The following is a 22,171-nucleotide window of genomic DNA, read 5'->3' on the forward strand; positions in this document are numbered from 1 at the left end:
AAAAGAAAATAAATAATGTGACCCTAGGTCTTGCTATCCAGTGTGGAATGTCTCTCTTTGGAGTTGTTTCACGACGTGGTTAGGGCGCGGTAGGCCTACATGGGAGGCTAATAAAAACCAAAACACACACTTCTGACACTCGCGGCAGCGTGGAAATATTCCTCCTTTGAGATGCTTCCATACTGCAGTAATGCGCTCGTTTGATAGCGTGGCGCGCTCGTTAAACCGCTGCTGTTTGTAATAGCAGGCGGTGTAATATGAGCAAAACACACAGACTAGATTGGATATACCGTATTTCTCCCGGTACAAGTCGAGGTTTTTTTTCCCTCATTTTCAACCCCCATAACCTCATTTTCGACTTATAACCGCATAACTCAAAACAGAACAAATTTTTTCCCACATACATGTGTTTGAATGACATTAATTTGAGTGCAAAACAAGCAATAATATGTCATTTCCAAGGCTTAATTTTATCATATAAATAATGATATAATTCAAGAGTTTTCACAGAACATTGCAAAATTTCAGCTCCCTAGTGCCTTTTTTTTTCAATGCTTTCCCTTCGATGTGAAATCCCTTTGATGTAAAAATCAAATGATTGGACAAAATGCCACGTGAGGGTTATAAGCTACAATCACGCTTGGGAAACGCAGCCTTCATTTCTTGATGGATTTTAATTGGCTGTAGGGGAGCTATTCATAGCCCTTATAATGACTCTGACAATTGTATTTTGTCCCTGCATGCTTCATTATGCACCCACCTAAATTGAACATGTTCTTGAAAAAGGGTTGGTTGCCATGCCAAAAAAAAAAAAAATCCCGCTCGCGCTCAAGCGCACATGCATTTGGTGTCGCTAAACAAGACCCTGACTTGGAATGGGAAGTGACAACTCCTTTGATTTCCTGTCAGATTCCATTTGGAGAGACGGAAATAGTTTTTCCTGTTTCTAGATAAATTGCATGCATGTATCCTATTTTTAAATCAATTCAATTTGCTATAATAAATTCAGGGCTGGAACTATTGAATATCTATTAATTATTTGAATGATAACGTATTTTATCTATGTAATACAACCCTTGATGTTTACCGTTTTTGTTACAGTTTGTGATGCATTCATTTATTAAAGCGCACATGCGCTTGCCCACAAACGGGACAATAGTTTTTTTGCATTGATATTTACTGCGGTCTTTGTTCTACGGTCTTTCAGCCACACTCGCGACCAAGAATTTACAAGGTAGAATTTACAAACATCAAATTGACGTTAACAACGGCTAACATTGCACATATTCACATAAAAACACATATTACATACCACGTTGGGCTGTCGCGTCTGACGTTTGCGTTATTAGCACGTCGATAGGATTTTATCAATGACATCATGTTACAGGGCGAGGATGCTCACGAGTAAAGTTGACCCCAAATCCGACTGGACTAAAAAGTTCGAGTTGAAATTGTTTAATAACAAAAGGAGCACGTAACACGCGATGAGAAAAACAAAGGTGAGCCCGAAAGTAACAAATGAAAAGCACAGTAGAATTTGCACAGCTACAAAGTAACAACTGAGAACGTACATAAAAGATATATATGGAATGGGGCAACTAGAACCAGCTACTCACGGGGAGGGCGGATCAGCCGTAAAACGCCGTTGGGAGTCAAAAAAACGCAACAATGAAAAATGAACACGTGGCGTGACTTGGAGAAGAAAATCAAAGAATCAAAAACATATAGTGGAGACTAGCCGAAAAGGTACTCGGGTGGAACAAGGAACTAGGGAACAATGAGGAATGTGATGCAATAATCCGACAGCGTCCGACTGTGCCGGCTGCGCTTAAGTAGTCTCAGGATTACTGATACGAGACAGGTGCGCAGCTGGTGACGCCGCCCTCCCAGGATCGTTCCTAGCTTCTCTGCAATGCCCAAAAAAGCCTGCAGGGGGACACCAAGAGCAGAGACCATGACTGTACCCCCCCTTTAACGAACGCCCCCTGGCGGTCTACCTGGCTCATCGGGATGAGAAGCGTGGAAGTCGCGGACGAGTGTCGAGTTGAGGATCCAGGAGCGGGGGACCCATGACCGCTCCTCAGGACCGTAGCCCTCACAATCAACGAGGTACTGTGCACCCCTGCCCCTCTTCCTCGAGTCCAGGATCTCCCTCACTGTGTAGATGGGGTCGCGCCCAAGCAACCTTGAGGATGGAGGAGGCACCAACGGAGGGCTCAGGGGACATGTGGCGACAGGTTTGATTAGCGAAACGTGGAACACTGGGTGGATCCTCATAGAAGAGGGCAAGGAGAGTCTGACAGAGACTGGATTGACAATAGATTCAATCTTGAAAGGCCCAAGGTACTTGGGGTCCAGTTTCTTGGAGGAACCTGCCAGTTTTATGTCCCTGGAGGAAAGCCACACCTCCTGGCCAGGACGGTATGATGCAGCCACCACCCTCCAGCGATCAGCAATTTGACGGTTTCTCTCCGCCGTACGAGACAGGGCCGCCCGGGTATCCCGCCAGACCCGATGGGCCCTCTTTCGGTGCAGATGGACTGATGGCACAGTTATCTCCCTCTCCTGTGAAGGAAAGACTGGGGGCTGATACCCGTAGGCAGCGTGGAAAGGAGACCTGCCGGTGGCCGAGGCAATCAGCGAGTTGTGGGCATATTCCACCCAAGGTAGGTGAGTGGCCCAGGACGAAGGATGTTGCAAACACACACACCGAAGCGCGGCCTCCAGCTCCTGATTCACGCGCTCAGTCTGTCCATTGGACTGCGGATGGTATCCTGAGGACAGGCTGGCAGATGCGCCCATGGCCTTGCAGAACTCTTTCCACACTCTCGAGATGAACAGAGGTCCTCTGTCTGAGACCAGGTATGCGGGTATCCCGTGGAGTCTAAAAACATGCTGTACCAATAGCTTGGCTGTTTCCAGGGAGGAGGGGAGCTTCGGCAGGGCAATGAAATGTGCCATCTTCGAGAACCGGTCGACGACAGACAGCACAACAGTTTTACCTCTAGAGACCGGGAGTCCAGTAACAAAGTCCAATGCCACATGAGACCAGGGTCGAGAGGGAATGGGAAGAGGATGCAGGAGGCCTGCCGGGGGCCAGTGGGACGGTTTGCTGCTGGCACAAGTTGGGCATGCGGCCACGAAGTCTTTGATGTCCTTGAACATACCGGGCCACCAAAACCTCTGTTTAACTAGGAAGGTGGTCCGATTAGTTCCCGGGTGACATGCTAGTCTTGAGCCATGAGCCCACTGCCATACCGAGGACCGTTGCGGGCCTGGGACGAAGAGTCTACCATCCGGAACTCCTGGAGGGACCTGGCATTTACCTGCTGCTGTTGCAACCTCCTTTTCCAACTTCCATTGGAGTCCGCCGATCACCCGGTCTACAGGAACAATAGTTTCTTGGACGGGTCCCGCTGATGGGGCTTCGAACATTCTGGACAGGGCGTCTGGTTTTCCATTGCGGGATCCTGGCCGGAACGATATTATGTAATTAAAACGGGTTAGAAAGAGTTCCCACCTGGCCTGTTGGGTGTTCAGTCTGCGGGCTGCTCGGATGTATGATAGATTCTTGTGGTCAGTGAAGATCTGGAAAGGTGTCTGTGTGCCCTCCAACCAGTGCCTCCACTCTTGAAGGGTGAGGATGATGGCCAGCAGCTCTCTATCGCCCATAGTTCCGTTCGGCAGGGCTGAAGCGGTGTGAGTAGAAGGAGCAAGGGTGCACCCTCCCATCGACCGGTGAGCGCTGTGACAAGACGGCCCCCGCTCCTGTATCCAATGCATCCACCTCAACGAGAAATGGCAAATCGGGATTAGGATGCATTAGGACAGGTGCCTGGGTAAACCTCATTTTGAGATTGCGGAATGCCCGTTCAGCCTCTGGGGTCCACACAAACTTGACCTTGGAGAATGTTAGCCTTGTCAGGGGTTGCACTTCCGCACTATAATTGCGTATAAATCGCCGATAAAAATTGGCGAACCCCAGAAACCTCAACAGAAACCTCCGCAAAGGCTTCCTGGCTGTGGGAGTAGGCCACTCGACCACAGCCTGGATCTTGGCTGGATCGGCGCGTAGCTGGCCCTTCTCCACAATGAACCCCAGAAACTGAACTGAGGACTTGTGAAATTCACATTTCTCTGCTTTAACGTATAGGCGGTTTTCTAGTAGCCGTTGTAAGACCAGCCGGACATGTTGCGTGTGTTCTTGCAGATCTCTGGAAAAGATCAAAATGTCATCCAGGTAAACAAAACAAAACTGATTTAGCATGTCCTGGAGCACGTCATTAATTAAGTTCTGAAAAACCGCTGGGGCGTTTGTTAGTCCGAATGGCATTACTAAATATTCAAATTGACCAAGTGGAGTCTTAAAGGCGGTCTTCCACTCGTCTCCCTCTCGAATCCTGACCAAGTGATAAGCGTTGCGGAGATCCAGCTTGGTAAACACCTGGGCTGAGTGTAATGGCGCAAAGGCGGAGTCCATGAGGGGTAGTGGGTACCTGTTTTTTACAGTAATTTTGTTAACACCTCTGTAATCTACACAGGGCCGTAGGGTCTTATCTTTCTTGTCAGTGAAGAAAAATCCTGCCCCCATGGGCAACGAAGAAGTACGAATAAGACCCGAGGCCAGGGACGAGGAGATGTACTCCTTTAATGCACTTTGTTCCGGCTGAGACACCTGATAAAGCCTTGTCTTAGGGAAAGAGGAGCCTGGTATAATATCAATTGAACAGTCGTATGGTCGGTGTGGAGGAAGGGACATGGCCTGGTCTTTACTGAAGACCTCGCGGAGATCGTGGTAAACGGTCGGGACGTTTTTAAGGTCTACTTCTACACTCGCTTCACAGACTGGCAACGGAGCCGTTACTCTGGCTGCCCAAAGGCAGTTAACATGGCACAACGTGCTCCAATTGATAATGGCTGGAATCGTCCAATTAATATCGGGATTGTGCAGCTTAAGCTAGGTGAGACCCAGTACGACTGGGGCCCAGCGCGTTGGGATTACTAAGAGCTGAATCTCCTCTTTATGATTACCTGACAAGCACAGTGTTAAAGTGACCGTTCGATGGGTGACGACCGCCAGAGGGCGTCCATTCAAATCAAAAACAGGTTTCAGGGGTTCAATGACGTTTAAGAGACAACCCAACTTTTCAACGACGGAATAGTCCACAAAATTATCATCAGCGCCAGAGTCAACGAGGGCTGAGATTGGAGCCATGTGTTTGCCCCAAGCAAGATCACCAGTCGATTGCAACCTTTTCGCCTCCACACTACCGGAGGAGTTTCCTTACCCGCAGGAAGGAGACTTGTGTTGATTACCCTTGGTCGTGGGGGTGCAGGGCAACGGACTGGGAACGCGGTTTTTCGGCGGTCCAAAAGAGAGGCGTTTCCCGCAGCGGGCAATCTGATGTCCTGGAAGAGCGCAGTACAAGCAGAGCCAAAGTTTCATCCTTCTCTCTCGCTCCGTAGGAGGGAGGCGCCCTCCGCCCAGCCGGATGGGCTCTCCGGCGACAGCTCGATTAGCCGCGTGACGTTCCACTGGTGAAGCTGCCGACGCCGCCTGCTCTCTTTTCGCCGGGGAGAGCCGCGGCGGAGGTCTCGGCTCCTGCATGCGTTCCCGCCCTCGCTCACGCAGGCGGTTGTCCACGCGAATGGTGAGACCGATCAGCTCCTCCAGGCTCGTGGTCTCGTCACGGACGGCCAATTCGTCCTTAAGTCCGGGGCTCAAGCCGCGCCGAAAAATGGCACATAGCGCTGCCTCGGCAAACCCGCTTTCTACAGCTAATATTCGAAAGGAAATTGAGTACTCAGCCACCGAAGATTGTCCTTGCTTGTGATCCAACAGCCGATCACCGGCCTCTCGGCCCCGCACAGGGTGATCGAAAACATTTCTCATTTCTTTGAGAAAAGCCGAGAAGGACGTACAAATAGGAGGGTTGGCGTTACTGACCGCCATGGACCACGCCGCAGCTTTGCCAGTAAGCAAGCTCATCATAAATGCGACCCTCGCGCTATCGCTGGTGTAGGTGGATGGTTGCTGGTCAAACACTAGCGAACACTGATGGAGAAATTTTCCACATGCCCCTAGTTCGCCTGCGTAACAAGGTGGGTGTGGGATGTTTGGCTCCCGGTTTGCGAGCCCAGCCCGGGAGCAGACGTGCTCAAGGCAAGCGGTGAGGTCTCTTATGTTCGTGGCCAGAATAGAAGTAGTGTCCAAAATTTCGCGTAACGTGTGGTCATGCTGGCCCATAAAACGTTTGTGACCAGCCAATGACGCACGGAACTGTTTCAAGTCTGAAGGGTAAATAATAATGGTCGGATTATTCTGTTACGGGGCGAGGATGCTCACGAGTAAAGTGGACCCCAAATCAGACTGGACTAAAAAGTTCGAGTTGAAATTGTTTAATAACAAAAAGAGCACGTAACACGCGATGAGAAAAACAAAGGTGAGCCCGAAAATAACAAATGAAAAGCACAGTAGAATTTGCACAGCTACAAAGTAACAAATGAGAAATTAATTCACTGGAAATTAATTCAACTTACTGCTGGAAATGCGGACCAAGCTCTGACATCGGTCATACAGGGACTGACCAGTCCGTATCAGGGCGTCCGGTACCCCATACTCTCGAAGCACCCCCCAAAGAGATCCCAGGGACACGGTCGAACGCCTTCTCCAACACCACAAAGCACATGTAGAGTGGTTGGGCGAACTCCCATGCACCCTCAAGGACCCTGCCGAGGGTGTAGAGCTGGTCTACGGTTCCACGGCCAGGATGAAAACCGCACTGCTCCTCCTGAATCTGAGAAATTGGACACCGAGGCATAAATGCAGTGAGATGTCAATTTCTGTGTATTTGTAAGGTTGTTATGGAGATTGTAATGTTAAAAAAGACAATTTATCACAATGACACAAACAACGGCACACTTGATGATTTTTTTTGGCAGCGTGGCGTCCAGGGTTATTGTTTGTGGTTAGGCAAAATGGTCTTATATGCTTTCGTGAGAAAATAAAATGTAATAATCAAGGCTGTTTTTAATACATACTTTTTCCCAGTTAGATTTTGCAGTGAAAATTGTGACACTTCTAAAGTGAATTTTGCCCAATCTGTATTTTGTTAGCCTACTAGCATAATTGCTTAAGTCTTAGGTAGGTTTTTCCTAACAGGGAAAAAAAATATTTTTTTAAAATTTAAGTTTTCATGTTCTCCCCGAGCCTGCGTGGGTTCTCTCTGGGCACTCCGGCTTCTTCCCACTCCCAAAACATGGGAGTATAAGTATATATGTATATATGTATATATATATATATATATATATATATATATATATATATATATATATATATATATATATATATATATAGACACAGTTGTTACGGGGCGAGAATGCTCACGAGTAAAGTTGACCCCAAATCCGACTGGACTAAAAAGTTCGAGTTGAAATTGTTTAATAACAAAAGGAGCACGTAACACGCGATGAGAAAAACAAAGGTGAGCCCGAAAGTCACAAATGAAAAGCACAGTAGAATTTGCACAGCTACAAAGTAACAACTGAGAACGTACATAAAAGATATATATGGAATGGGGCAACTCGAACCAGCTACTCACGGGGAGGGCGGATCAGCCGTAAAACGCCGTTGGGAGTCAAAAAACGCAACAATGAAAAATGAACACGTGGCGTGACTTGGAAAAGAAAATCAAAGAATCAAAAACATATAGTGCAGACTAGCCGAAAAGGTACTCGGGTGGAACAAGGAACTAGGGAACAATGAGGAATGTAATGCAAAAATCCGACAGCGTCTGACTGTGCCGGCTGCGCTTAAGTAGTCTCAGGATTACTGATACGAGACAGGTGCGCAGCTGGTGACGCCGCCCTCCCAGGATCGTTCCTAGCTTCTCTGCAATGCCCAAAAAAGCCTGCAGGGGGACACCAAGAGCAGAGACCATGACACATCACACAGGGAGCACATAGCATGACCCCAAACTAAACTAAGTAAGTTTACATGCTCAAAATAATCCCAAGAATAAATGTTATTGCTCCTGTGGACTTGTAAATGTTTCCTGGATCACTGGAAATGTCAAATAAAAACGTACAAATTAAACGTTCTTAAAAGGTGTCTTTTTCTCTCTGGGTTCATCACCAACACACCAGCTCCATCTCAAGGCAAACAAGTGAACTGCATTCATATTCTCAACCGCTAAAATTAATATGATGACCGGTAATTTTAAAGGGTTTTGAAGCATTTTTGATGCATTTTTATAAATTAATAACATTCGTTTAGGGTTTCGGAGCATTTTGGGGGGGTTTGAACGGATTAGGCTATTTACATGCAAAAAGAGGGTCTACTTATGAAAGATTTACGTTACGAAATAACTTCCAGAATGAACTAATTTCGAAAATAGAAGTACCACTGTTTTACGCTGTGAAAGTTAATTGTCTCAACCTTTTTTCAACCCTCCCAGTCAGGACCACAGCAACTGTGGTATCTTAAACCTTTTATGGGACACAATAATGCAAGCAAAGGGATGTGAGTTGTATACTTGCTTTTACTGACTTCTTCTAACTGTAAAACTGTCTTGTAAACTTTTTATACTAAGAGAAGGCTGTACCAACATGAACTAAAACATCGGACAGGCAACAGAGGAGAGATTTCCGTTTATTTTATTTATTTTTTTGCTACTTGGAAGTTACATTCTTTATGCAAATAACAGTAAATTATTTATTTTTCCATAAAATGGATCTTTGACACCTATAATCGTCAATGGAATCATTTACTTTTTCAAGGACCTTTCTTCACGTGTATTTAAACTATTTTTACTTTGATACCGCAAATCTGTATTGCGATATATTGCCCAATGTTTGTAAAAAAATTATATGGCATATTTCAGTGGGACTTCCAGATGAAAAGTTTTCGGAGTTTCGGAGCGCTATTTGTTTACTGAATCATTCTTATGGTGAATCACATTTTATATGTAATTTGCCTAATTTGTTCCAAGCTAAGCCACATCAAATTTTATATTTTACTTTACCTTCCACATTCGGTAGATGACAGGTAAATGACTGTAAACAATAACTTTAATTCCACTTGAACTTTGAATATCAAACCGCCCCTGTAAAGCCTTGAAATCTAGAGGTAGGCCTACCTGGTGTGATGTCCCTTTGCCTTCGTTGTCAAGATCGCGGTCACAACATTTCGAAAAATGCTTTTGGCAGATTTGATGTTTGATATCAACAGAAAAATATAAAAAAACACCAGGAGGCTAAAATATCACATAGATTGTCAGAACATGTCCACTTTCAATATCTTGTCCTGCTTTGCCTTTTAAATGCTTCCAAAAGAGAGGTCGAAAGGTACACCACGCAGATGTCAAATTCAGCCCATGTCGGTCTCATTTACTAAAATTGGAGAGCTTATCATTTTTTGACATATTGAAAACCCAATGTTTTATCATGCATTTACCCTTATTTTTGCATTAATCCTTTCAACAGGGTGCAACACAAATGTTTGTGTTGAGACCCCAAAACCACCAAAGGGTGCTAGCGGACAACTTATGACATAATTGGGTGGCTTAGCCTGACTCCCAAAATGCAAAGTTCTTGCTATGCACTGTGGGACTTGTAATTGACAAAAAGCTTTGATCCAAGAACTCAATCTTGCACAAAAGCTTTTTTGTCTAGCCGCATATTCCCATATGTGAAGTCTGTAGCATTGAATAGCAGTTAGAGGGTTTTTTTTTTCTCTCTCAAAATAAAAACTATTTTCAAGTTGGGTGATAATAGGCTAGGGAAAAATCCCCAGACACCCACTGTACTGTACAGCAAAACCAATAGGAGAGAAGGACAATGAATGTGAAGGATTCTGACCAATGGGGACGGCAGCATGCAGGTGCAGTGGTATGGAGCGTTTACCGCATGCAGGAATTTCAAGTTTTCAACTAGGATTTCTTGGAGCATGCATAGTATGTTATCACTCGTATATTGAATATATTTTCATGTTGAGAGGCAAAGACTTGGCCAAATTTTTCATTGTAAAGTGAATATTGTGTGTTGTTCAGCCCTAAATTTGTGGACTTTTGTTTTGTCTTTTTTTTGTTTTTTTGTAAATATATTTTTTTCAGATTCTCTCTCCTCTCCTGGATCTGGACCAGAACCGCAGTAAACTGAAGCTCTACATCAGCCATCTGACCTCGCTGTGTCACAAGCGAGACCCCGTCATCCTGCAGGACTTTTCCCCGCCACCCGCCTATCACCGCGCCGACTCACCCACCTCCTGGCGCGCGCAACTGCACAGCATTACGCAAGAACAGGTGGGTGATCCACTCAACTTTCGAAAAGTACCCAATAACTATGGCGTTATATTTGTGCCACAATTACGAGCGTGCGAAAAAAAAATTGAGCAGAGAAAATCAAACTGAGCGAGCGAAAACAGATTTTGAGAGCAAGAAAAAAACTATTGAGCGCGTAATGATAAGAGTTTGAGCGCGCGCCGATGGAGTTTGAACACAGAAAAAGAAATTGCTCGCTCAAAATTCCCTCTTTGCTCGCTCGGGATAGCCCTCTCTCACTCAACATCTCGCCCTCGCTCGCGATACTCCTCCCTCCCTCGCTCAACATTGCGTTTGCTCAACATCGAGCTCTCGCTCGCTCGCTCGAGTCGTCCTCTGCGCTCGCTCAGTTCTGCTTACGCGTTACGTTTGTGCCACAAAACCAGCCAATCAGAGCTTGTAAAAGCACTTTGATTGACAGCTTGGTATCCAATGAGATTGCTTGTACGCTATCCGTTGACGCACTCTCGTTTGCCCTGTGTTCACCTGGAAAGGGCAAATGAGAGTGCGTCAACACGGACTTGGGCTGGAGAATTACTTTTAATATTATTATTATCAATCAATCAATCAAATTTTATTTATATAGCCCTAAATCACCGAAGTCTCAAAGGGCTTCACAGATGAAAAGAGGTCGTACAAAGACATCTTTTCAGTATAAGTTACACAACAGCATCCCCTGTCAAAGCTCCCAGAAGGGGAAGGAAAAACTCAAAAACCCCAATTTGGGGAAAATCAGAAACCTCCAGAAGGGACCACAAGTGGGAGGAGCCCCCTTCCAGGCCCACAGGTTGAAGTGGATGCTGCATGTACCAGACACAGAAACAATATAAATTACAGAAAACATAGAATACATACATTATTATTATTACTGTATTGTATCATTTGACAGAAATACCTTGTTAGTTTTTGTACTTTAATAATATAAGCCCACCCCTCCCGCCCACGTCGATGTGACGCACTCTCGTTTGCTCGTTCTGGGTGAACACAACAAGCAATCTCTTTGGATACCAAGCTGGTAATCAATGTGCTTTTACAAGCTCTGATTGGCTAGTTTTGTAGCACAAACGTAACGCGTGAGCAGAACTGAGAGAGCGCAGAGGATGACTCGAGCGAGCGAGAGCTCGATGTTGAGCAAACGTGATGTTGAGCGAGGGAGGGAGGAGTATCGCAAACAAGAGCGAGATGTTGAGCGCGAGAATGCTATTGCGAGCGAGCAAAAAGGAATTTTGAGTGAGAAACTTCTTTTCAAGAACTTTTTTTCCCACGCTCAAAATCAGTTTTCGCTCGCTCAGTTTTATTTTCAACGCTCAAAATTTTTTTCCGCGCACGCGTAATTGTGGCACAAATATAACGCCATAAATAACGATTTCTCTTCCATTTCCATTCCGTGACACTTTATATACTCTTTTAAATGTCGCTCGTTCGTACATTCTTTAGCGACTCCGCAAAAGACAGATTTATATTTTTGAGATTTTCACCCATGATTTCATTCTAGGAGAATCAAAATACACTTAGTAGACGGATCGTAAAATTCACAACTCACATTCACAAGCTCATTTGAGTGATTTAAAGTGAACCCAGAAACCGCATGCTGCTCCAAAAAAATTTTATATTACCGCACTGTAAAATTCTGCCGCAAATACCAGCTGTGTGTGTGTGCGTGTGTGTGTGCGTGTGTGTGTATGTGTGTGGGCGGGCGAAGCGCACACCCTGGTATGCTCTTGGCGCCTCTTTTGACTTAATTGAAATGATTTACGCCGACGGGTCACCTGGCGACAAGCGGCTGGATGCAGAACAATCCCACATTCATTTAGCGTGGCTTGAACTGAACTTTTTTTTAGTTTTTTAAAAGGAGTGTTGGCAGCGGGATGACAGCTTTTTGCAGGGGTCGGCAACCTGCAGCTGCGGAGCCTCATGCGCCTCTTTCATCCTTATGTTGCGGCTCTCTGAGGTTTGGGAAAATAAATAATGCTTCAGATTGACTACGGTGGACGGCGTAACAAGCGACGCATTTGAATTGCAGTCTATGAAGTTTACGTGATTGGGTGATAAAGCGACATCTATCGAACGTGTTTGGTGCGACGGGACACGAAATGTGACGCAAAACAGCCAATCAGTTTCAGAAAGGTAAAAATAGGCATGGGAATTTTACGTGGCTTTCCAGATTAAAAGCACACATTTTTAAAGTGAGACATAACGCAACATTAAAAATGAAAATGCTTGAAGAATTCTTAACACCAAATAAATGTCATCTTAATTCCCCTGCATGTGAACAAGCATGGACTCAAACCTTGGGTCAGTCTTCTAGTTCCTTCTTTGAACACAAACACCACGAAAAGCTAAATGACTAACTGAGAACATAAACAAACAGGATAAACAGCGCAGCCTTCCAGATTAAAAACAGATAACAGGTAAGTAAACAATACAAACTGGAGCGCTTGAAGAACTCTTCACACCGAATAAATCTCATCTTAATGACCCTGTTGGTTCAATCTGCTTGCTTCTTTTAATGAAAATTATGTGGTACAACATCGGTTAACAAAAGCTGCAGTAAGCAAATCCTCTGACTGCTGACTGCTAACACCCAACTGATTTCATATATATATATATATATATATATATATATATATATATATATATATATATATATATATATATATATATATATATATATATATATATATATATATGAATTGCAGTCTATGAAGTTTACGTGATTGGGTGATAAAGCGACATCTATCGAACATCTATCGATATATATATATATATATATATATATATATATATATATATATATATATATATATGAAATCAGTTGGGTGTTAGCAGTCAGCATGTGTGTGTGTGTGTGCGTGTGTGTGTGTGTGCATATCAAAATACCAAAATGGCTCTTTGAATGTTAAAGCTAGCCGAACTCTGGCTTGTTGGTATGCGCCGCAAAGGGGGGGTCTAGCATTTATTTGACTGCTGAAAAGTTGTCATCTTAGAGAGGCAAGCAGGGGGAAAGAAATGGTTCGCTCACCATCACGGTGACTGCTAGCTTGAATACATTTTGCGGTGGTTTTTGTGGTCCTGAGCTCCATGTTGAAAATATATCAAGATCGCTCATTGTAATACGCATTGAAACACAGCGTCCTCATGAATGCGCGGTTGTGTCCTCACAAGTGTCGAGACAGTCCCTTGAAGGTGCTTTTCATCTGCGCCTAAAAATAGAAGACGTCTATTTGTGGTCCACTGGCTGAAGGTGCATAAAGAAAAACGCCCTTTCAATTAAAACTGATTTGTGAGCTCGTGAGAAAGGGCGGTACATGCTTATTATAGCAAGCTTTCCACTTGTTCTATTTCTATGTTGAGCTTTACATTTCATCATAAAATACTGAGCAAATGGAAGAACTTGAAATTTCAAAACAGTCATCGTCACCTTCTTTCAGTACAGTTACAATAAAATGTATATCAGTCTGTGATCCCAATTGTGATGGAAATTTATTTAGTTGTTCTATTTGATGTTAGCAAGTGGAAAACATGTAGCTGTTAAACAGAAAAGGCCTTGGTGTATTCCACATGTCATTTTATTGTTCTTAAAAATGACTTCGACACATTATTAGCCCTCTTGGTAAAGTAAGATCAAAACTAATCGTGAATTGTGCTAGACAGTCATACCCAGTTTGCAATTTGGATATTTAAAAAAAAAACATCTTTTTCAGAGTCAAGCTTTTCTTTAGTATAGACTATAATAACACCCCCCACCCAAAAAAAAAAAAAACTTCCCTCCCATGTCTAGTACTAAGGTAATTTACTACTTTAGGTACTAAAGAAGTACTTTAATACGCTTACTTATCAAGTACCTTAGTTCTTATACCTAAAGTAAACATTGAAATTAGTGTATAAAGTCATTGGTTTCTTTGGTACTTAACTCATTCAATGCCAGGACGTATTTTCCCTTTTTTTTTTTTTTTTAAGAGTCCAGACATTCAATCCCAGATACAGAAGTATTGATTCCATATTTGAATATTTGGAAACTAATGAATGCCCTTAATGTACTTAAGTATTTGGGATTTAATGTCCGGTGAAAATACGTCCCTGGCATTCAATTAGTTAATTGCCTAAAGTAATTGATTACTTTAGTACTTAATTCATTAGTATTCACCATTTTTACACTCTCCTTTATCCAAACACTTGAAAAACATAAAAATAAGTGCCTGCTGTTAGATGACACAAAAACATGCCGTTGGGATTGAATGACTTAATAATAGGTTTATCATTGTGGCAGTAAAACAAAAACAAAACAAAAAAATCCCTTTTTTTTGTCTCAGAAAGGCACCATGTTTGTTTTTTGAGCCTCACGGTCCCCAAGTGCAGACTGGCCGATGACAACGTATGTTGTGCGCCGGTCACTAAAAGATGATACAAAAACAGGACAGGGTATCAGTGGAATCTTTTTCAACCTGGCTGCTGATAACATAGGACGGAACATTTGAAAGTTTCTCTCCGATACAAAAACGGCTCAACTAAACATGTTTGTTTACGTCTCTCTTTAATTATTCATCGGGATATTACTGTATTTGCCTAGTCTCATTCCCTGCTCTCTTGAGTCTCCTTCCTCTGAGATATGATATTAAACAGCAATTATCACATTAAGTTGAATCACCCTCAACATACAAACAAACAATTGTGTTTGTCTTTCCGGCGGAAAGTAGTGCAGCATACTTCAGCCCCTGGAGAGCAGTTTTTCACCACTTCTATTCCCTTTGTAGCCTGTTAATTGTACACACACACACAAAACACACAGTTATGCCCCTTGTGAGATTTGGAATGCTACATAAGATAGAACATCAGGATTTAGTGTCATTTTTTTGTTTGTTTTTCAGTAAAAATTGTTATGTGAAAGGTTAAATATAAATTAAACAGGTAAAGACTAATCCCAAAATGACGTGGAGTACGCCAAGGCTCCATCCGGGGGCCTCTTCTAATTATCAGCTTCTTTCCACTCGAAGGGAGCAAAATAAATCACTTAAACTATTCATCTGCAATTAATTGCATATAAAAGAAATGAGAATTGCTCTTAAATATTTGAACATAAACAGTTAAATTGCGAATTGAATGAATGTAAATGTTTAATACAAACGAAATGTTCTTAAATGCAGCTTTTCAAAAGTATAAGATATGTCATGCATAATTCGAACATTTGACTCGTACTATTGGATTTATGTTTTTTTTTTTTAAAGTGCACACTAGATTTTTGTAACTAGCATACAGTCGGTTTAAATGTTTATGGAATTCGCCTATTTTTGTTTTGATGTTGTTTTTATTTCCTGGGGTGGCCATTTTCTCTCTTGCAGCCAACTGAAAATGACATCATTGCTTAGGGATTGCTTAGGGCAGCGACCATAAGTGGCAACTACAATTTTCAGTTGAGGCAAGTAGCAAAATGGACCCACCCATGAAATCTTAAAGAAAGTACTTTTGCTGCTTGATTCATAATCCACAAACACAATATTAATCAGAATATTATGTCTAGACTAGTGGGGATTTATTTTGCCTTTAAGTAGCGTTCAGTTGTACAGTCGGCACCCGGTTTACGAACACCCTGTTTTACGAACAATTCGACTTACGAGCGTGCACCACGGAGATTTTTGTCCCCCACTTACGAGCAAACCTTTCGTCTTACGAACAATCCGACATGCTGGCCATTGTGTATGCAAATATATTTTCGCTTAGCTGCGTCAACAAGCAGTTGACGCTTGTGACAGTAACGTGACCGCTATTGCTCTTACAACGTCACAGTCACTGTCTCAGTCAGTCACGGAGTCAGTCACGGAGATGCCAATATGCTATTGTTCGATTAAGGTCACCCGGTCTCACTCACGGAGATGCTATTGGCCGGCGTCACGTCAATCACAGAAATGCCGATATGCTATTGGCCGAACGCCTTTATCTAGCTTGATGGCACAGCTGGTCGGGATGGAAGGAAGGAGAGAAAATGAGTGAAAAACGGAAGGAAGGAATGTTGTGAAGACTTTGCAAACTTTATCTGTTAGACATAGCTTCTAAAATTGCTAGTAGCGGTAAAGGAAGAAGTAAGAGGATGATGACAATAGAAACGAAGCAGGAGATAATAAAAAAAAGGAGGGAGGCACACGCATAGTTAACCTTGCTCGTGACTATGGACGGAACCGCTCGGCAATCTTCTAAGGGCAAGACTTTCCTTGCCGGGGTACAGACCTCGCTCGACAACAAAATGGAGAGGCTTCTTCTATTATGGATTAAAGAGAAGGAAATTGCCGGTGATATGTTTTAGCATCTCCGTGACTGACACCGTGACTGTAACAGTGACTGTGACATTGTAAGAGCAATAGCATATCAGTGTAACTGTGTTAACTTTGCGGATTGGTCTCTGCTCCCCTCCGCCTCCACCCAGCTCAAGTCACGTCGCTCCAAAGGTAAATGTCATTTTTCTATTGTATATGTTATATAATTTAACTGTACAGTAGATTATGTTACTCATTTTTAATACGTGTATAAAGTCGTGATGTTTTTACCTAAGGTTTTTGCACGCGTTGCACGCATTCACGAATTAACGTAGGTTTGGATTGCCCATCATACGAGCAGTTCGAGTTACGAACGTAGCCGCTGAACGGATTAAGTTCGTAACCCGGGGGCCCACTGTATTTCACTTTTCTTTACATTTATACATTCCAATTGGCCCTATAAGCTTACAGTAGAATGCTATTGTGTTTATAGAATATGAAATGAGCCTTGCAATCCATGTTTTTATCCCCTAGGGGGCGCCCATTTTGAAAACAGGTAACAATCAATCAAATCAGAACACACTCAACCAGTAAAAACCTCATTTGTGATGAATTCAAATCATATGACGAACAACATGACTTTTGTTCTCCACCATGTAGACATTTAACTCATATGCTATGAGTCAAGGTACACACACACACACACACCTAGACACACACGTTTCTCGCGTCATTCTGATAACCGGCGTGTCGTCCCGCGTATATATTGCGTGTGCGCGCAGTTGATAATCCGTCACGATAATGGAGCTTTAATGGCCGAAGTAAAAATCATCTTCTCCAACCTAACACACTCTCACACTCATATCTCAGCTCCTTATCTGTGCTTTTCAAACTGTGCGTGCTTACTAGCAGCACATGCACACAGTCACCTTTCTCAAGGTACATTATGGGCTGGAGTCCAAATATGACGGCTGCATCCCCTCGCAATTTCCACACCTCATCTATTGAGGGTCGGCAAGGTCAAGGTTGCGAGAGGCAGAAGAAGATAGGCGACACCTCCATCCTTTATCGGCGTCCCATCTTATCTTTACGGCCGTGTTTTTTCTGGGGGATTGCCACTAAAGCTTTTGAGAGCACTTTAAAAATTGGGAAATGTTTTGTTAGTTTACTGATGCAACACTGCCACAGTTAGTATGCAGATTTGAGATAGCAATTTTAGATGTTTTTCAGTATGCTTTGACTTGAGAGCTAAATGCTAAAACACATTGCAAAATGCCACTGACAGGCTAAAGCAATTTTCAGATGTATATGTAATCTCTATGTGAGATGTTAACATAGTTTCTGCAGGTATCAGCAAATCTAATTTCATGCTTTTTGACTCATCAAAAAGATGTGTTTTTACGTTTTTTAAGTCCATACATTCAATCACAGGTACTTTGATGAAATTGAATGCAATGATGCAATTGATGCAATTTAACTAAAAGAGGGTTAAAAGTAAAAAAAATGGCTGGTACTCAATGAAATGTGTACTAAAGTAATAAATTACTTAAGTACTCTTTGTACCTAAAGTAATTGATTACTGAAGAATCAGCAGTCTGAAACAATTAATTGCACTACAAATGTATTATCTCAACACATGTGGTTATTAAAAAACATGCACACGGAGAGAACTTTGTAAAAAGGATCACAAATGTATCACTAATTGTTGTGAGGAAAGATAGCATTATATATTTATTCTTTTATTTTAGTTGTTCACCCTTACTTGTCAAATATTTGTTTGGAGGAGGTTCTTAAAATGGCTTCAGTACAAGCCATTTTTAAATGAAAGAAGTATTAAAGTAATCAATTACCGATGCATCAAATATCTGAAATGGAGTTTTGTAAAAATGATCACAAATTCATCCCTTATAATTTGGCGGAAAGATAGAACTTTTTATTTATTTTGATTGTTCACCATTATTTTAGAGTGTATTTTTTCTTGATAAAATATTTCCTATAATTATTGTTTCTTTTTTTAGGCAGGGTGGAACAGATTAAAGCCATCTCCATTCATTTCAGTAGGAAAGGATGATTTGAGTGCCTTGAGTTACAAGCACGGTCTCACCGCTTAAGTCACTAGTGTATTAATAACAAAAAAAAAAAAAAAAAAACACACAATACATGGCTAGAGAATACTTTTTCATGTTTTTTTCATGGCTCATTAACATCGTCATTACCACCAGATGTTCGACACAAGAGTATTAATGTGCCGTTGAGATTGCTGGCTAATAGATGGGAGCATTGAAAGGAGTTAAGATTTAACCTTTGAAACGTTTGGCAATGTTTAAACCCTGTTTTCGCATATATACACACACACACACACACACAGGTTTTTATGTTGTAGTGGGGACATCCCATTGATGATGGTCCCCACAAATACAGTAAAATCCTTGATTTGGTCCCCACCATGCAGCAAAAAATAATGGGCACACACACACGTACACACTCAGTGGCTAACATTAGCTTGTGTTACACGGCTCCTTGAGCAGCGCTAGTATTGATACAGATGTATTGGTCGTTATGGCGGTCAGGTTAGATGTGGCGGCCTGAGTCGCAGCCAAAGCAAACAGAACAGGCGCTTTCTCACAGAAATGTTCCGCTCACCACGGGACAAGCGGAACCGCATGGTGGGGTATGTTTTTGTTATGATGACAAAGTCGTGATACATACCATTGTGTGCGTGTGTGTGTGTGTTGAACATGATTTGATTATTTCATTTATTAATCTAGTTCTGTGGACTGGTACCGCCTGAGTGGACTGAGATGCAAGCAAAAACTAACAACAGATGTTTACAAATGTCAGAGCAAAATTTATTAAAATAGAATGAACTTACCGTAAATTCCGGATTATAAGCCGCTACTTTTTTCCCAAACTTTCAACCCTGCGGCTTATTCGGTGATGCGGCCAATTTATGTAATTTTTCTAACGGCCGCCAGGGGCGCTCGAGTAGAAAAGGTAAGATTAAGACCGGTGGAATATATGCGTCGAGGAAGACTGCAACTTCCTGTCTTGTGCATAAATTAAATTAGCCGGAACATACCCTCATCATGGAAAATGCAAAAAGAAAGGCATATGACGCAGGACAAACTCCATTCCAGCTGTGATTCCTGGGGGCACAACTAAGTATTTGCATCCGCTTGACATTGGTGTGAATCGTGCATTTAAAGTGGCGCTCCGTGTTGAATGGGAGAATTGGATGACTAGCGGCGAGAAATCTTTCACTAAAACTGGCCGCATGCGAAAGGCAACTTTTTCACAAGTCTGCCAGTGGATCCTGACAGCGTGGGGCAGCGTCAAAAAATTCACCATCACCAACGGGTTCCGGTCTGCTGCGTGACGGAGAGGAGGGCACAGTGACAGCGAGAGAGAGGCTGAGGGAGTGTGTGACGACGTCTATATGACAGTGTTTCATTCCGACACTGAGGAAGATGACTTCGATGGCTTCAGTTCAAAGGAGGAAAATGAAGACAGCTTACCGTGATTTTTACCAGTCTGGTCTTTTACCAGACCAGTTTTACCAGACCTGTTATACCAGGGGTGGGCAACTCCAGGCCTCGGGGGCCGGTGTCCTGCATGTTTTCCTGTTTTCTCTCTCTCTCCACCCACTGTGTTGCTAGCGTGTTGCTAGCGTGTTGCTACCATGTTGCTACCGTTTTACTGCCCTGTCACAGGCACCGTTTGGGAAGAAAGTTATATTATTATTATTATTATTAAGTTATGTTATTAAAACTTTGAAAGTTCTCTCTGTGCACCGTCTTTCTTTGTAAATATGTTTACATGTTTTTATGTGGGCACATGCGGCTTATATACAGGTGCGGCTTGTGTATGTACAAAATTGGTTTTCCTCTAAAATGTAGTGGGTTGCGGCTTATAATCAGGTGCGCTCTATAGTCCGGAAATTACGGTACATGTGAAGAGAATTATTTTTTATTGGTGAAATTTTCTACTGCAGTGGAATCATTCTGGTGAGCGCCTGGTTGTAAAGGAAGCCAGACAATGATTCAAAATGAAAAGAGGGAAATCAAGTCATTTATGAAACAAGCGGCATTGGGACAATTTTATTTTGAAGTTACGCCCAAAAGCATGGTCGTGACGACAATCTAGTTGTCATCTACTTGATCATTACTGAACAGCATGAGACTCAACAGCGACCAGCATTTATGAAAACAAAGATGTCCCTCTTTTTTTATTCCGCAAGATCAAGACAAACATGACGGACGAAGTTGTCAAAAATGTTCGGAAGTCGTCAAGTTTTGTTGAATAAAAGAGTAGACAAAAAACTATGCGTACGCACGTTGATTTGAAAAGTATTCGTCTGGGACGTAGGCGAACGAGAGCACTCGGTCGTGTCCCCCGAGGACCGAATTTGGACACTCCTGCCCGAGCCTAACATAAAATAGCAACAAAACAAATCAACAAAAAAATGTATTGGATTTCTTTCTTCTTTACAGTTGGAAATGGAGTTGGCGCTATGCGAGCGGGAGGGGGCGGAGCTTCAAGAGTACGCCAACCAAGTGCTGCAGCAGATCGCCGACCGTTGCCCCGACATCTTGGAGCAGGTGGTCAACGCCCTGGAGGACAGCAGCTGACGCATTAAAAAAACAAAGTCAAATCAAAGTCAACTGAAATTTCCGTTTTTATCGAATGAATTTTCTATTGTTTTTCCGTCAGTGTAAAAGTACAGTAAGTGACACAAGTGCACACAGTTCTTCGAGTTCGCCATTTTGCTGCTATGTTTTTGTCATCTTCTATGGGTTTTTGTCAAGCCTTCTCTTGTGCCATGGAACACTCGCAATAATCCCTTTACTATCAACTGTTTGGACTCTAATTTGTTAAGCTTTTTTTCTGGGCGGTGGGGGAGAGAATATAAATATTTTGCTTTTGCTAATATATATATATATATATATATATATATATATATACTCCAACGATTCACACTATTCTGTTTACACTGTTAACAAGCACCTTAAGTATACTTCTGTACTGGACTTATGTGTATCTTGTGTATTTTATTTCTCATATTTTATATCTCGACTTGAGGATACTGCTGGAAATGTGAATTTCCCTACGGGGATGAATAAAGTATCTATCTATCTATCTATCTATATATATATATATATATATATATATGTGTGTAAAACACTAATGTTTTAATTCCAGTTGTGTCACATGTGCTATGATGATGCAAGTTTGAATTGTTTACTAAAATAGAATTCCCCGGACTGGACGGAGATTAAGAATTGAAATGGAATAAAATGCAGATATATCTTTTGTTGAATGTGAAAGATCATTTTCTAATGCACCTAATAAATAATTGCACCACAAATCACCCAGAAAATTTTTGAAACTCCACTCCACTTCAAATTTCAATCAAATTTGGTATCAGTTCATTGCAAGGAATGCTAAAATTCTAAATTTCAGCTTAATCACAGTAGACACTAATACCAAAATCAAGTGCCGATACCACTGTGCTTTGTGTCAGTACTCACCCATCCCCATTTATTTTTGTAATTGATTAATCGTAGAGACTTAAAATCAAATCAAAAGCTCAGAATTTCAGCTTCT

The 22,171-nt window shown here is 42.4% G+C and overlaps 2 protein-coding genes across 16 annotated transcripts in view; one reads left to right on the forward strand and one right to left on the reverse strand.

Moving 5' to 3' along the window:
• Positions 1–21,932, forward strand: part of erc1b (ELKS/RAB6-interacting/CAST family member 1b) — a 160,975-nt gene extending 139,043 nt beyond the window's left edge. For 11 of the 15 annotated variants that reach the window (XM_088406153.1, XM_088406156.1, XM_088406158.1 and 8 more), the window contains 2 exons: positions 10,113–10,301; positions 21,058–21,932. In XM_088406153.1, coding sequence (XP_088262279.1) covers positions 10,113–10,301; positions 21,058–21,195 — 327 coding nt within the window. In that variant the 3' untranslated portion in view covers positions 21,196–21,932. Of the gene's footprint in view, positions 1–10,112; positions 10,302–21,057 lie in introns of those variants that run through there. The other 4 variants (XR_015864143.1, XR_015864144.1, XR_015864145.1 and 1 more) reach the window with 1 other exon arrangement.
• On the reverse strand, positions 1,972–3,672 carry LOC148405817 (uncharacterized). Its single transcript, XM_088407049.1, has 5 exons — positions 3,521–3,672; positions 3,327–3,436; positions 2,711–2,852; positions 2,440–2,617; positions 1,972–2,361 (listed from the first exon to the last, which is right to left on the reverse strand). Exons 1-5 carry the CDS (start codon positions 3,670–3,672, stop codon positions 1,972–1,974), a joined length of 972 nt encoding a protein of 323 aa, XP_088263175.1.
• Positions 21,933–22,171: the final 239 nt, after the last annotated feature.

Source organism: Hippichthys cyanospilos, chromosome 22, assembly GCF_059441005.1.
Source record: "Hippichthys cyanospilos isolate Australia breed blue-spotted pipefish chromosome 22, RoL_Hcya_1.0, whole genome shotgun sequence".
In the NCBI taxonomy this organism is placed as follows: Eukaryota; Metazoa; Chordata; class Actinopteri; order Syngnathiformes; family Syngnathidae; genus Hippichthys; species Hippichthys cyanospilos.